Source organism: Melozone crissalis, unplaced genomic scaffold (assembly GCF_028551555.1).
Source record: "Melozone crissalis strain CALT ecotype California unplaced genomic scaffold, PUWL_Pcris_2 ptg000034l_1, whole genome shotgun sequence".
Lineage (NCBI taxonomy): Eukaryota > Metazoa > Chordata > Aves > Passeriformes > Passerellidae > Melozone > Melozone crissalis.
This window is the reverse complement of record NW_026535812.1, coordinates 4,350,311-4,367,754: the sequence shown is the minus strand read 5'-3', so window position 1 is coordinate 4,367,754 and position 17,444 is coordinate 4,350,311. Positions and strand designations below refer to the sequence as shown.

The window sequence follows — 17,444 nt, the reverse complement described above, 5'->3', positions numbered from 1 at the left end:
AAAATCTCTTTACCGACCTCCAAATACTTGATGACAGAAGGGTTGTAGTCGATGGTCTTTCTGTTGACAGCTTTCCTCATGCGTTTCCCGTCGAAGGTGAGCTGCTGCATGGCCTGCTGCTGCGCGAAGTCGGGCCGCTTGTAGAAGAGCTGCCGCGGCGCCTGGTGCTGGAAGCGCGGCATGTGGAAGAAGCGCGGCGGGGAGCCGATCTCCGTGGCCATGGCTGCGTCCTGCTGCAAGGCTGCACAGGGACAGGTGTAAGATATGTTAGCAAATCATTCGTGCTTAAGGGGAGAATGTGTTGTTATGAGTAGAAAAGCTGCCCCTTTTCTAAAAAAAGTTGGAGTTCACAGGTTGGGCTGGTTGCTGCCAGGGTGGAGTTCTGTTTGTTGTTGTAATCACCTGTCGTTTTCGTTAACTACTGTCACAGACATCTTTTCATATAAAATCCTTTCCTTAGGATTTTTTCTCCTGAGAAGCTGAAAGGCCCCAGGAACAAAATGTAAACAATGGTTATCTGCTGCTGTGGAATGCAACAGGCCAATTGTGGTGGCGTTCGCAGGGCTCCCACGATGAGGGAAGAAACAAGAATGTTGACTCCATGTTTCAGAAGGTATTTTATGATACATATTATATTAAAACTATACTAAATGAATAGAAGAATGGATTTCATCAGAAGGCTGGCTAAGAATAGAAAAATAATGATAACAAAGGCTTGTGACTGACCAAGACAGTCCAGACAGCTGACTGTGACTGGCTATTAATTAGAAACAAACACATGAGACCAATCCCAGATGCACCTGTTGCATTCCACAGCAGCAGATAATCAATGTTTACATTTTGTTCCTGAGGCCTCCCAGCTTCTCAGGAGAAAAAATCCTAAAGAAGGGATTTTTCATAAAACATGTCTGTGACAGAAACTATGCTATGTAGGATACTTTATTAAAGAAGGGACTCGCAGCGAGATAGCAGCCACAGGACACCTGAATCTTTCAGAGAAAAATAATTTATTGCCCTCTTATCAGAAGAAAGGAACTTCTTCCTGCCTTGAAGGCATTGTCAGGGTTCAGAGGAAGAAGTTGACACTGACCAGACAGAATCCTGTATTTGAATGGAATTAATGCATCATGTATGAAGTGTATGAATATGCAACAGGTTATTGTTTTTAAGGGTTAATCCTCTGTTAACGTGGGTCCTTTTTCAGGTTTGTGCTTGTATCCGGACATCTTTAACTCTTTGTCTCTATTGTCTCATATTGTCCTAATGCAAATTGTCCAAATTATTATTACTCTAATTAGATTACTGTTTTTACAACCATTTTATTACTATTAAATTTTTAAAATTTTAAAAAAACAAGTGATTAGTGTTTTTCACACTATGAAAATTATAAAACCCAGCAAGCCCCTGACAACGAGCAGCCGGGAGACAGATAACTACTGTGGCATTACAAAACTCCGGAAGGGAGCAGGAGAACAAGGCTTCGTTTACAAATGAAAGAACATGGCCAGAGTGGAGATGGGGTTCCTCCAGAGTCATAAGGGAACACCCAAGGGTGATCATCCTTGACAGATACCATCAATCCAGATAAATGAAGTGCCAAGAAAGATACATTTGACTTTGGGGACTTCCCCTGACATGATCAGCGCCTGCCACTACTCAGGAAACAGCGATTGTCCAGCCCTGCACAGTGAAATAAACCTTCATACATATGCAGGGTTACAAGGGAAATGAGGGCACCTCTGCCTCAGGCATAAAAAACTGTATAAAACAGCTCTGCTGGAAATGGCATTGGTGAACAGAGGGGGATCTGATGTGACAGAGGTCAGATCCAGGTTCACCCAGCACTGATCTCAACGCTCTCTCTTTGGCTGAGGGTTTTGGGGACTGTATTTTAGTCATGGAAATAAAATCTTTTGCATTTATTAACTTGGATTTCTGGCTGATCATTTATAACACAGGCATTGTTGGAAGCAAGACTTCTCTACAAATTCATTTCCCACAGAGCATGAGAAAAATCCCACTGCAGCATCTCCCCTAACTTTAGAAATTACCATTAAATGTTCATTACTGCATGTAATAAAAAAAAAGGAACTAGCAGATTTCTTTAAAAAAGACTACATAATCTGCTTGTAAATTCATGGATGTACTTTCTTACATACTCAAAATACTTGTGTTCTCCATTTGAAAGAGCTGAAAAGTTGTTTCACTGCCAATTTAAACATTTTATTTAGCTTTTTTTGATCTCAGTAGTTTAAAACATTTCCCTTTTTAAGTAGCAAAATAAAGCTAAGATAGAAATGCTGGATATAAGAGACTGTTTAAAGCAGCACAGAGTTTGATTTTTTTTAAGAGGTTCTTTCTAACCACTAGGAGCAGGCTGTCCTGTAAATCTCAGGCAGTTTGCAGGCACAGAGCAGCGAGCAGCTCTGCAAACTCAGGCCTTACACTCTCCTTTCCATGTAACAAAGTGTGACAGCCAGCTCTGAAACTCCAGCACCCAGCTCCTCACTGCACAACTCCCACACCAAACAATCACAGCTGTTCTCTATTCAAGAGAATAAATCAGCTCATTTCCAGGAGTGAGGTAAGGAAATTTAACACCTTGGGCAGGTGCAGCATCTTATTAGACCAACTTGGTAACTGGAATGAAGGGGGGGAGACAGAAAACAGCTTTCAAAACACAAATCTTCATCTGAAGGCTCATTTGCCTGGAAGTTGCCCCATTCCAGGCAGCCAGATGGTCTAAAACCAGACCCCAGGTGAGTCTGATTGTCCCCAGACCCCCACTGGAACACAGCCAGGACAACATTCAGGATGCCTGAAACAAGGTACCCAAACTTCCTCACACAGGAATTACTTCAAGATCCCCATAACCCATCTCAAATTCTGTTACTTGGCAGGAGATCTCAAACTGTTGGAAAGAAGGTTTCAAGTGTTTAATATCAAAGGTAAAATTTTGTTATTAGGGGTTTATATTGAAAAAGAGAAAGTGGCTTCTTCCAACAAGCTGGCATTAAACTTACAAGTCCGTTAACCCTCCTAAATGTAGTTATTCAATAGTCAGAGGAAATAAACCAACAAAAACAAACAACCAAAAAACCCCACAAAAACCAACAGCACACCACAAAACACCCCAGAAACTCAGATGAAATTTCCAGTATTATTTCTCAAATCTCAAGTTTGACACTCCGTTATACCAATGAGTGCTCTAAACCAGAGGAAAAGATACTTTTTCAAAACCTCATCTATACTCTCTAATAGGCAATGCAAAAATAAATGACAATAACTGAGACCAAGAATGTGGACAAGGATTTACACTGGGGGACTTAAAAAAAAAAATCAGCTATCATTTGCAAGAAAACATCACATCCCAAAAATCCCTTTTTAGGGAAACACTGCAAAGCAGCAAGTTAATACTTTATTTTCATGTTCCAGGGAAAAAAAGTCTGCTGAAGAGATTTTTCTGCATTACTGTCATTGGTAAATACAGCATTAGGTGTGAGATGGGTCAATTTAGACTCCAGTAGTTTCAGGTCAGTCCAATCGGTGTCGAGCTTAAATCAGCACAAACAACCTTCACTTATGGTGCAATTCATAGCAGCAAAAAGTAGGACCAAGGGCATAAAAAAGTGAATTACACTTCTTCATGTCTACAGATCCTTTCACACATGATTCTGACAAGACAACAAGTGATACAACTACAACATAAGGGACATGAGACAGGATCACAAAAATGAAGCATTTATATTCTGTTTCTTCAACTTTATCCAGCTGCTTAGGACCACTTTCTTCTAATAACTGCTTCAAATATTATGTTTTCTCCACATAATACCCTCATCCCATCATGTGTGCATATGGCCAGTATATAATCTATAGAAAATGTGCACACACACACATACATTAGGGCATACACACACCAAGTGAAGCTTCCAAACAAAGCAGCTTTAGAAAGAAGTGGTTTTGGCTCACAATTCTCACATGAAATCAGAGCATTTTTTTCCAAAGACCCCTATTTGAGTCAGAAAAATACACCCATTTAATGGCTATCAGTATCCTATTTGGTTTGTTGGGACATACCAAAGCCTCAGCAGGCTCTCCTCAAGATCTTTTTATCAACCACAAAGTCAGAATTCAGCATGTCTGTTAGCTAAAGCTCCTTTTGTACTGGCAGTGTGAGCAGAAACATGCAAACAAATATTAGAGGACACTGCACAATCCAGTGTAGCAACACCTGATTTCCTATTTTAAGCAAAGTACCAAACTTTTTCTTAATTTTAGAGTCCATCAACAGGAGTTTAAATGGAAGAAATCACATTTTCCTTAATTCACACAATTAGAAGCAACAACAAGATTTATTTCCAACACCTGGCATAAGTCACTTCTCATTTTATTGTTTCTGGACAGTAATGTCACCAACCAATTGCTTTTTCTTCTAATTCATTATACCCTTATCATAATGTCAACTAGGTTTATTTCTGTATTCCATTTTTCCATGCATCCTTATCAGCTTTCCTCTTCTTGTCCCCATGAACAGCCCTTTCAAAGCCTCACACATTTAGAGATATAAATGAATTTGGGGATACAGAGCCTACAGAGCAAACCCCTTGTTCCTCCCTAGTGGTGCCACAAGGATGCCAGGCCTATTAATGCCATCAGAGAGATGTTATTGAAGAACAAAATTAAAAATGAAAAAAACTCACAAAAATCTCACACATAAATGAGCAGAGCAGCATGGAGTAAAGGCAGATGGATTTGGGCAAGTTTCTGGTTTTAAAATGAGCAAAAAGTCACATATGGTATTAGTCAATGACAGAAAATGGTTATCACTGAAGTAATGTACCCAAATAAGGCAGCAAAGGTAACACTGGCATTAACACAGTAGCATTATTACTTTATCATCTTATTTGGATCTGACTGCTCCTTTTATATAAAAATGAACCTTGCATTAAGTTTTGACAATTGACAGGCTGCAACTTCAATCATGGACCAAAGCATTTCACACATAACTTCAATAAATCAAAATAAACCCACCAAACTAGTGAAGCTTGGAGAAAAAGAGCCATGGCTTATATTAAATACATCACTACTTAGAGGTAGCTCAATACTATAAGGAAAAAAACCCAATTGATTTATGTATAATTTGACATATTTCATATGGTTTATGCAAAAAAATAAAGCTCGTCATTAAAAAAAATGCAGTTAATTGGTAAATAAAACATCCTTGCCTATTTAATAGGTATTTGTAACTGAAGGTAAAGACACTTGGGTGGAATACAGTGAGTTATAAACTGAATATGCCAAAAGAAAAGTGTGTTTCCAAATGGGAGCAAAGAAGGTGATGGGGCAGAGTGCAAGCAGCAGTCACTTTGCAAACCTCACAACGAAGCTTGAAAGGCACTGCCTGAAACGGCCACAGCAGCAAAGGAAAAGGAGAGCTCACATTTCCTGGGTGGATCTATAGAATACTTCTTTAAAAGTGTATTAGTTCTATTTGAGGCTACACACAGACTCTAAAAGAGCCATTTTGAAAAGGAGTGCTCACATTTCCTGGGTGGATCTATAGAACACTTCTTTATATGTGTATTAGTTCTGCTATAAAGTACACACAGACTCTAAAAAAGCATTTTTCCAGTGTAACAAACAGTGAGAACTGACAGGAGTTATTTGCACTACAACAGCTCACAGGAGCTCAAACCATGGTTTGGGACACTGGTGAAAAACACAGAACTGGAGCAGAACCACCTCAGCTTCCTGAGGCCTCAGAGCAAGGTGAGAACACCACAGTGCAAAGGCACTGCACTGAGTTTATTGCTCAATACATCTTTCTTTGGTCAGCAAAGCACTTTTACATCTACAATGTATAGATAACTACATTCCTTTTAAAAATAAAGAAGTCCTACTGTCAATAGTCATCTCTGAGAAAACATCTCTCTGCATTTTTGAATTTGTGTCTTAAGAAATCTCTAAGTGCATCTGAATAATAATCATAACAATCATATCAAATACAATTTAATGTTATTCCTTTCCCTCTTTTGCAGAGTATCAACACTTAATGTCTGCACTCCAAAAGATCTGCCTGCCTTTCCTCCTTTGGGAAAATGTGAATTTTTGCTCTGGACACCAGCAGTGGATCCTCCCATGGCTTCCCCTTCCTAAGGAAAGCTCTTTCTTGGCCTCCTCATGCAGCCTCTTTCTTTCCTTTCCTGGGAATCCTGCCTCTTCCCAGTGCAAAAGAATTATGTGAAAAGATATATTCCAGACATAAATGTCCAAATTTTGACATCTTCAGCAATCATGTTTTAGAAAACAGAAGAGGGGAAAAAAATGAAATAAACATGCATGTATACACACATCATTTCTCTATTACACAGAAACAGAGCCAGCCATCCTGGTTAAAGACTGAGAAAAGTGGCAGACAAGTTCTTGAAATAATAAAATTTCCAGGTAGGGGGTTACACAGAAAAAAAAAACCCCAAACATTTGAATGTTTTTTCTCCAAACCATTTAAATAAACTGTCTTCCAATTATTTTAAACTAAATGAAATAGAACAAAAATTATTTCTCTCTTAAACAGAAAATGAACCTTAGCAAAGGTTTGTTTTCAGTCATGGTATCTACATCTCCCTTGCTTCCCTCACTGATAGGAATGGAGCAAGAGGGCTGCAGGTATGCTTAAAACCTGCAAAATATCAGAAAATCCCATTTCCAAAGCCACTGTAAAACCAGCACCAGCAGCAGCAAACTTCTATCACATTTTCCTAAACATACACTTGAAATCTGCCAAAACTAATCTACATGTCTGTCAGTGAATTCATCTCTCACAGCAGAGATTTGGTTTCTGCTCCATTCAGATGCCATCAATTTCTAAAGAAAAGATTAATCTCACATTTCCTTCACTGCACATAAGGTAAATCCACTCAGAAAACACTGACAAAATCATGAAAACAACCCCACTATGCCAAAGTGCAGATGCAGTGAAAACAGAGTAATCTGACCAATTCCCCAAATTGCTCTGTGTTTCAATTTCCTACTGCATGGGAAAAACACTTAATCAGATCCCAAAACCAGATTACCCAATGTTTGAGAATTCTACATCTTTCTGAGACAAAATAATCAAAAATCTCAAGTAATTCTGAGTGCTTTTCTTATTATATGTGGGTTGTGTATTATTTTTATTTCAGAACAGATGTGAGACAGATTAAGCTGTTTCATTAGGATATAATGGTATCTTTCCCACTGATTATGAGAGAGAATTGGTGGATTAAGCAGGATTATAAAATTAGTTAAAAAACTAGATTCAATAATGGAAGTACAAAGTTGCTCAACCTTTTAGTCAAAAGCAGACCTGTAACAGTAAAATAAAACTGTGCAAGGTTCTTGACCTCTGAATATTTCAAATATTATTCCCATTTTGGATTACGTAAAGGCACTGCAGCATGCATTTTTGTGCACTTTTATATGCATATCTCAAAAGATTTTCTACAAGGCATGCAGATGTGAGCACAGGAAGTTTAAACTTAAAACCAAAATCAATTTTAAAGTTTGAGAGATTCCTTAATTATCTCCAGGTGCTGGAGGTTCCTAATACAGCAAATCAGCAAAGTGAAGGCAGAAACACTGCCCTGTGTTATACAACACTGCTATTATGCAACATCCCTATTCTCTGCAGCAAATACTTTTTCCCTGGCCTCTACAGCTCTGCTCCCAACACACATCTGCAACCACTCTCTATTGTGTTCTATTTGTGAAGTAAACTTTCCTAGAAATGGGCTTTAAATTCTGACCATGCAAATCAAGGGAAAGAATTAAGCAGCTTTCCCCATTCCGGTCATTGTGTTCCAAGAGAAAATGTAAAAAATAAAATAAAAATCTCATTTTTCATTAAAATTGTAGAAATATACTTCAATTAATAATTGTTTAAGTCACAATAAACTACTCTGCCCAAAAGGCACACAGATCTGTTTTTATTTGGAGATACTCCAAAGCTTTTTGTTTTATGCACAGTCCAAAATCTCCAAAACCCTAAAATGCAGCATTTTTTTTCCCCTTTAACTTCAGTTTGGTACCTTCACCACCAAGTTCAAACCTTTGGATTTTCAACAGAACCTGAAAATATTCACACACTGTACAGAGTGTAAAAGGCCAGAACATGCAACATGGCAAAATGGGATGATGTTGATGCAGGTTTGGATATAAAGGGTTTATTCCCTGCAGGAAAAGGTGCTGATATTTAATAGACAAAAAGGGCCTACAGCTTTAAGTTTCACATAAAAACACACAATGCTCAAGAATTTCTGAAACAGGAGAGCAAATTTACAGCAAATGGAGCTGCCTAAAATCCCAAAGGAGAGCACCTTGACACAGCCAGTCTGGAGCTCTGTTACAGAGAGAAGCTCCAACAGCTGAGCCTGCTTAGCTGCAGTAACTTACACACTTTGATACCTTCTTTAAACACTTGCTTCAAATTTGGGATTTCTACTACACAACAAATACCTCTTAATCAAATCACAAATCTTCCTTATTTTATGCTCAAGCTGAACCCTTGACTCATTCCAGAGCAGACATATTTACAGGAGACCACGTGCTTACATACATTATAAAAAACCCTCAAATACTTCATTTCACAGGACAGCTCCTGCTTTACCTCTCTGGCTACAGCACAGAAAACTCTTTTCACGAGTGCAACAGCCTGGAATCTTTGCCTTTCTGCACCTCACAGAAGCAACTTCTGTGAGCTTAAATTTCTTGAGCTGTACTTCAAAACATGGAAGCAAGCACAGATTGCACCTCAGCTAGAAGTCAGACAGGATTTGGTTTGCTGCCATGATTTTACTGTTACCAATTGAACACCTTGGTAATGGTAAACTCACAATCTTTTTTTAAATAGAACATTTTTTCCTCTCTCTCAACTTCCCAAATACCCCTTTATTTCAAGTGCTGCTTAGTATTTATCAAGAGGTGTAATATCACCTAAACTTGTCCAAACCATTACAACCCAAACTTGTCTAAAACCATTACAACCCAAACTTGTCTAAAACCTGTCTTTCATTGGGAGTCCCTATGATAAAAGCAGTTCATCTTACCTAGCTGAAGACTCACAGCCTGGTTTTCATGCTGAAGCAATTATTGATGCTGCCTTACCTTGGAGCTGCTGCTTTGTCAGGAAACAAAACTTTAGGACTGATGTTTAAAACATATAAATATATCATGACATACTAAAAAACCTGACTTATGAAAAGTAGTTTAAAAGGAAAAAAAAGCCTGTCATCCTTGCTAATCCTAAATATCAAAACCTAGTGAACAAAAAGGCCACAGCAGGATCTGTGTGATCATTCAATGAGCAGCTGCCCTGCCTTGAGAGGAGAATGTTCTGTTTGCTGCTCACTGCCTGAAGCTCTCTGGGCTGTTCTGAGAGCAGCCAGGAATTCTGCAGCTCCTGCACACCCAGAGACTCTGCAGCTCTCCCTGCTCATTTCCAGGTGCTCCTGGAGAGCCATTCCTCAAGTCCCTCTTGACTCAGGTACTACTGTTAGGTACACTAGGGATGGACAGGGACAGACAAGAGGAGAAGGAAGAGTGATAAGAAATGCTCCAAAAAATTCTTCAGAGGAATTTATTACCAGCAGAATAGAAAAGGACTAGAAGGACTGTGGGAATTTGTAGGGCAAAATTTATGTAGGAAACACAGCAAATTGTCTTTGCTTCAGGCACAACCTCCTGAAATTTGATGATTAAGAAAAGGCAGTTCATATAATCTAGCAACAGTGTCCTTGTGCTCACTGACACTATGGAACAGAAACACACATTTTAATATACTAAACACAGTTGAGTATCTGAGACACAAAAAGTTGCAAATTCAATGCTGACAAGACACCAAAGCCTTTTTAGTAAAATTTGGCAATTAGTAAGAATGGTAACATGTTACAAAAATTTACTTTTTCACAACCTTCATCTGTTAAATGATTACCAAAAATACCCAGAACTCTTGCAACATTTGCAGAGAAGCTGCAAATACCAACAGAATTTAGGGCACCTTTACTTCATGACCCCAGGACTGCTCACTCCCTACCCCTCTCTGCCCCCTTTAATGTTACTCAGCCCATCTTCTGACAAAACAATGCTGTTTGCCATTCCAGTTTCTGGGCCAAATAAAGGCAAAACTGTCTTAATTTTCTATAATGACACAACTGAAGTCTGGAAGGGGTAGCAGGGGGCAGGATGACAGTGCTATCATGTGTGATCATGTGAAAAAGTGTGCCTTTATATGGTGAGAAGTGTAAGAAGGCTAAAAAACCCCAAAAAAACAACTGAAAGCAACCTTTTTCAGCAGTTATTAACTTGTATTTCAAAAATCCTTTTTCTACTTCTCACACCAAAAAGAGATTTTATACCTCAGTAGAAACACCAAGATCAAAGAACTTTTTTTTCCTCTGCATATTTTAATGCTAAAATCCATTTTTCACTGCTGTCCATACCCTACCCTGCATCCAGAGGTGGAGACTGTGTAGAGCTCTCATCTTCTGGGCACCTCAAGGTTATTTACACATCTCATGTATTCCGTACAAGAAAAGAAGATACTAAACAGTCCAACATCCACACTGCAGAATAAATGGCCTAGAACATACTACCCTACAATGCTTTCTTCTCAATATCCAAGATCTTAAAAGGGTTTTTTAATCCTCTGTTCATAAAAAGATGTGGCAGATGCACACATACTCATCCAAAACAGAAATTTGTTATCTGCCCCAACAGCAGAGTAGCAAAATTAGCAACTATTTTTATAGCAAAATATTCAAATGAATACCTACAGTTGTTATGCCTAGACTCAGCTGATGAAGAGAAATCATTAAGCAAAATTGGTGGAATTGCAGCAAACAATTCAAACATCATTAAATCACACAATGCTGCTGAACAAGGCTGATGAACCCTGCTAATTATCAATGCTCCCCATTTTTATCTTACTGCTGAAGCCAAGGAGTTAAAAACAAACAAAAACCCCAAGTAATCTGATTGAACACCTGCTAAATTAAGGAAATGGTCAAAGAAAATAGCACTTATAAAACTATTTTGATCAAATAAAGTTCTGACTGCAGATTATTTATGTGAAGATCTCCAGAACAGTGAGTCTGCTTCAGTTAAGATACGAAAGTCTAGCATTTATGCAAACTTTCAAACTTTATTTTTTTTTGCCACTGTATGGTGTGGAAGATTAATGCATAACCCGTTTGCTGGTGGTTAGGTTAGAAACTGTTCAGTCCCATGAGGAACAAACTTAAAATAGCAAAAAAACCTCCAAAACCCAGTGTTGTTTATTGTAGTTTCAAGCTCCCAGTGTATAAAATTATAGGTATCACCTGAGCAGTCCTAAGCTTTGACAAGAAAGATTTGTAAGAATTTTTGTAAGAAAATTTCTTTGTAAGAAATTTTCACCTAATTTCAAATATAATCAACCTAGACATTTCTCCTATAACAAGAAACTTTCAATACTAGAACACTTCCTACATTGATGGGTGATGTACACACATCTCATCCAACAGGAAATGAATTAGAAATGCATTTTCTTTTAACTGGAATCACAGAGCCAGTTTGTTCCAGGAATGTTTTCTGATCTTTGCTTGTGGATTATGAGCCATGCAAATGCCTATATATGGTTATGTGTGTATATGTATACAAACTGCTAAAAAACCACTTTTAAATTCTTTAGTAAATTTAAATTTAAATGCCTTTGCTTTTACCATTTAGTAGAGTTCAATAAAACTTTCTGTATCAATAAATTTCTCCGTAAGTCAAGCTCACACAAAGCATTTCAAGGAGAAAGAGTTCAGTGTCAGATGCTCCCTAAATACAGAAGTCATCCATCTCCCCATGAGAACAACCATTCAGTAGAACAGCACATCACCAGAGAGATTCAGTTTTGAAAGCTGGAGTTCTCCAAAAGTCCAAAATCCCTCAGATTTTCTCTCCTACTTCCTATCTCCTGCCTTGAGAATATCAGCAAGTTTTCCTGTCAAAAGCAGCATTTTCATCTCCAGTTTCAGGTCAGTATTTTCATCTTACTACACAGAAATTTTGGCAGCTGTGGCTTCTATCAGTCAAGAATCTACAAGGATATTACTAGAAATAGCTACTTCATTTATTAGGCTTAGATTTGCTAAGGAGACCAAAATATTTGCATCCATCCATAGAAAAAATTGTAAAATATGGTTTGATGCCTGATTCTAGCATGACTTTAGCTCCAAACTCTGTAATTGAGAAACAGTGCAAACATTGTAGAATAAACATCCTCATTCAGGCTGCACTCCTCTCCCTGCAATTCTACAATCCCCAACTTTTCTTGTGGTAGAACTGTAACATTTCACCAGTCTCTGTAAAAAGGTGCAATGGTTTGCTTACAAACATGGCCCAAAGGAAGAACTTTTCAAAGGTAAGTGCTGATAGAAAAAGCTACCTCATTTATTAGGCTTAGATTTGCTGAGGAGACCAAAACATTTGCATCCATCCATAGAAAAAATTGTAAAATATGGTTTGATGCCCAATTCTAGCATGAGTTTAGCTGCAAACTGTAATTGAGAAACAGTGCAAACACTGCAGAATAAACATCCTCATTCAGGCTGCACTCCTCTCCCTGCAATTCTGCACAATCCCCAACTTTTCTTCTGGTAGAACTGTAACATTTCACCAGTCTCTGTAAAGAAGCTGCTTACAAACATGGCCCCAAGGAAGAACTTTTCAAAGGTAAGAGCTGATTTTTACTGATGGGATGGGGGAAGGAGGACAAGGGCAGAGTGGCTGCTGTTTTTGTGACCACACAATCTGAGTGCAGCCACAGCTACTGAGGGAACCTCAGCACTGAATTGCTGAGCTGACCCAAATCCAAACTAAAACTGCTGAGACCAAAACCAGAGCAGCCTGGCTCCAGCCCAGCTGTGTGCTCCCTCCCATGACCCCTCCTTGAAGCCAACACAAACATCTGATCAGCACAGTGGCCATGCACCTAAAGAACTGCTCAGTGCTGTGAGACCATTTCAGCTCACACTGGTCAACACTCAGAGCAGCCTGGCAGGCACTGGCTGCTGAGCATTCAGGGAATGGCTCCACTGACCAGGAGAAAAACCAAAGGATCAGAAACAGGGCAAGCAGGCATTTCCACTGGGCAATGCCATGGCAGATTGCTGCACAGATCCACAGCCTTCAGGCTGTAAATCCAGCACTCCCATTAGCTGGGGCTGTGCTGCTGCTTGGGCAGCTCCTGCCAAACCCAAACTGCAGCTGAACACTGCTATACCCACAGTAAAGGAAATACAGCTCACTGTGCTGCCAAAACTGCACATGGACACAAAACTATCCCAAACACAAACTGCTAAAGACTCCTTGTTAGCCAGTCTCTGGTCTCTTTCAAAAAAAGGCACATTAACATATTCTTTTGTATAATGTTTCTTTTGGATTTGGGATAATGATTTAAAGGAATCCTCAAATGCTGAAACTGCAGAAACATGGGTTAATTCATGTACCCCTGTGCTCATACTGAATTATATAAAACATTATTATTAAGAACTGATCAGTACCAACAAATCCACAGTTCTAGTGGCAAAACTGCTTTTGGCCCATCCTGTCAGACCATCCTGCTGAATTTCATGGCCCTCACTTTTGGGTAAAGTCCCAGGTGAGTGACCAAGAGCCACTGAAATTCCAGGCTTTGGATTACACCTTGGTACTGCAGACATGACCATAATTCAGGGATGGATTTCAGAAGAGCTCATCTGTCAGATCAGACCATGCTGCCCCTCCTCAGGCTCACCAGCACCCAGGGCAGCACAGGCCAGACCCAGGGATTTCCCATCCTCTCTTTCCCACCTCACTGGTTCAAGAACCTGTGTTTAACATCCAGCCCAAACCAGAAAAGTGACCCAGATAAACACAAACATCCTATTTCTGCTCACAGAAAGGGTCACCCTCTACAGCCACCTGCAGCAACTTCTGGACAGGCAGAAGAATATTATAATTTTAATGATTTAAAATTACCTAAAATTATAGGTTAAATAAATTTACAACTATACTGATAATATTTTCAGAGCTTCAAAAGGTAATAAAATTTTTTTGAACCAATATACTTCATTATACTGAAGACTGATTAAATAGCACCACAGAGCTCATATGGCTTGTTATTGTTCTTCACATTAAAATCAACTAACAAAGTGAACAGAAAATTGAAAGTGTTCAGATTTAACAACAGAGTATGGAAAAAATACCTATTTAAAGGAAAAATGAAGTTGAAGATAAAGTTCTAACTCTTTTACTGATAGAAAAAAAATGTTCCAGGGTTACTTGATGCAATATATAAGAGAGGAAGAAATGTTTTCATTTTGTGTCTAAAGAATGTGAAAAATTACACATATAGATAGAATATTAAAAAAAGTATGAACAAGAACACTTATATGTAATTGTCTGGAGCAATACAAGCTTTATCAGGGTTAGACAACAGTGATGTTTGATATTGTAGGGTCTTTCCTTCTGGTGAGAGAAAATGGGATAAAGCCCCAGTGAGTGGAAGTGCTCAGAACAAAGCCCAGAGGTAGAACAGGAGCAGGATGAGTTAACTGAGGCTCACAGCACTGAGCAACTCCCCAGGATCCCTCCACACTCAGACTGAGCTCCTGGTCACTGGCAGGACTGGAATCACTGCAAACTCATTGCCTGGACAGCAAACTGCCAGCAAAAGTGCTATCAGCACCCCAAAGGAACCACTCACTGCTCTGCTGCTCAATCCACACTTCCATCCCCACTCCAGGTTTCACAACAGCAGGACTGGGACACCCAGCCCCGGGTGGAGAGCAGGTTGAACCACAAGTGACATTATGAAATGCTGAGTAGCTTTTTTAAATATTAGTGAGCAAGAGCAGATTGCTGGGAAGTTTAGCACCACTTGGGACTGTGGATGCTCCAAACTGAAGTGAAATTACCAGAAAAACACAAATCAAAACCAGTTAGTACTTCTCTGCTCTTACCTTCAGATATTTTCTATGAGAAGAAGCAAAACCCAAGGTTATCTTAAGATTTTAATCTTCTGAAGGACCCTTGGCACATCTCCTCCCCCCACAATGCTCAGTGTCTGTATTAACCACACCAACCAGGCCTGCAGATCTGTGTTTTTACTTTTGGTAACATAACAATCCAGTGTCAGGAATGCAAACATGGCAAATAAAGAACAAATTCTGTCAAATTAACAAACACACTGCAGATAGCTTCCTGCTTGTTTTCACAAGTAGTTCTCTAAATGATAACCTCTATCTGAGCAAGGCCAAAATAATTCTCATTTCCAGGGTTACTGAACCAACTCTTGAAATTCCCTACACACCTGGCTAGCAGATGCACAGGATGAAATATTTTGCATGGAATCATCCCAGTACAGATTAAACTGCATTCCTTCCATTTGGCTACTCAGCCTCATGTCTTCTGCATGAGAGAAGACTCCTCTGCTAGGATGGGAACAAAACAGGAGAATTCTCATCCCCTGCTCAGCCCAAGGTCTCCCTGCTGCATTCCTGGTACCTCTATCTCAAGCACAGTTCAGGATTATTGAGCTTTTACTTCCTGTGCTGATAGCACAAAGACAAAACTGATGAGAAATTTTCAATCCCAACAGTGCAATATTGACTACTCCAAAGGACCAACACTTCAGACAGCAGGGAATGACTGATATTTGAGCAAAAGCTTTTAGCAGCTCTATGAGGAGTTACTCACACCTAACATTCTCTGCACCTCTAAGGTTTTTTTCCTCCCCCAAATCTTTCAATACTTTATTTTTAATAACTATATTTTCAGATCTTCTCATTAGAATTATTACAACACAACCGAACAAGATCTTAAGAACCAGATTTTTGAAACACATTTAATAATTATATATTCTCAGAGTAAGATGATGGTAGAATACTGCAGCAGACCACCAAGAAGTAAAATTCAGTTTACTTGAAAAAGAACTGAGGAGCAGGGAGCCCTGGAGTATTTTGTCACAATACCTGTTGCACACTATAAACTCCCTGACATGCAATATTACCTCTCTTAAAGGAAGGACAGAGCATAAGTTAAACATAAAAGTTAGAGCATTGAGTTAAGCATAAAAGAATAAAATATGCTGCAAGAAGGATGAGGGATTACTGCCTACACAAAAAACCAGATTCCCAAACAGTACACACAACTGCAAGCAAGGATACAATGAGGTACAAGACTTGCAGAGCACAGAACTACTTACCAGTGCAGTTATACAGTACAAAACGTGAGCAACAGCCCTCTCGGGATCCGTAAGAAAAACGAAAATAATACTTTCCCATTGTTTTACCAAAGTTGGTTAGTCCTATAGAACTAAAACCGTTCTTTACTGGCAAATGCAGTTATCTCACTTGGTATCTGAGGAGCTTAAATACTAACCTAGGTAGCATTATACGTCTGTGGCCATTTTTTCTCTCTCCTTAAAACACAGAGGATTACCCTTGTAAAGAACCACATAAGTAAAAAACTCGAGGTATCTAACACGGCTCCTAATGGGCAGAACTTCCCAGCCCTATGTTCAAAGCAGCCACAACCCGATCTCCAGTCGGACTCGAGGCGGGGAGAACAATCTTAAGAACCAGTAACATCAAAAGAAGTAGAAAAAGCTGGGATCGATAGCCTGGGGCTCGGCCACCGACACACACCTGTGCAGGGAAGAGCACAAGGGCCCTGCTGCCGCTTCCAGGCCCGGCCCTCGAGCACAGCCCACCCGGGGGCCCGGCCGCAGCACCGGGCCCTAGCTCGGCTCTCGCCGCTGCCCCGGGCGCCCCGGCCCGGGGACGCCCCGTTCCCGCCGGCGGCCCCCGCCCTGCCCCGGCCGCGCCGCTCCAGGGCCGCGGCCTAAAGATGGCGGAGGCGGCCGCGCTTCCCCGGCTGCTCCCCCGCCCCGCCCGACACCTCGCCGCACTCACCGCCCAGCCAGCCTCCCGTACCGGGACTCCGCGCCCCACCGACGCCTCGCCGCCCGCCTCGTCCTCCTGGCTCCGGCAAACTCCGCCGCCGCCGCCTCACGACCCGCGGCCGCCCGCCATCTTCCCTGCGCCTCCCCCGCCAGCAGCGCACGCGCCCCACGCCAGCGCGCACGCGCACTATGCCAGGGCGCGCGGGCGGGGGCGCCGCTCCTAAAGGGCCCAGGGCGGCAACGCGCGTGCGCACCGGGGGTGGGGCGGGGCGCGCGCCCCTTCCGCCAGCCGACCCGGCCGGCGCACCAATCACAGGGCGAGGGCGCCCAGAGCGGGGCGTATGCGCAGAGTGCCCGGCGGGGCTGTACCGCGTGTGGCGGGGGCAGAGGGGGCGCTGAGGGTCCCTCAGAGCCGCCGGGCCGGGACCCGCCCGCGGACACTCCCGGGCCGCGCCGGGCTGGGATCTGTCCCCGGACACTGCCCGGACCCGCCGGG

At 41.0% G+C, this 17,444-nt stretch overlaps 1 protein-coding gene across 1 annotated transcript in view; it reads right to left on the bottom strand.

Moving 5' to 3' along the window:
• Window positions 1–17,082, bottom strand: part of WDR33 (WD repeat domain 33) — a 68,036-nt gene extending 50,954 nt beyond the window's left edge. The window contains exons 1-2 of the mRNA XM_054282518.1: window positions 16,959–17,082; window positions 18–241 (exon numbers count right to left, since the gene is read on the bottom strand). Of these exons, the coding sequence (XP_054138493.1) occupies window positions 18–221 (204 nt within the window). The 5' untranslated portion in view covers window positions 222–241; window positions 16,959–17,082. The remainder of the gene's footprint in view (window positions 1–17; window positions 242–16,958) is intronic.
• Between the last annotated feature and the right edge of the window lie 362 nt (window positions 17,083–17,444).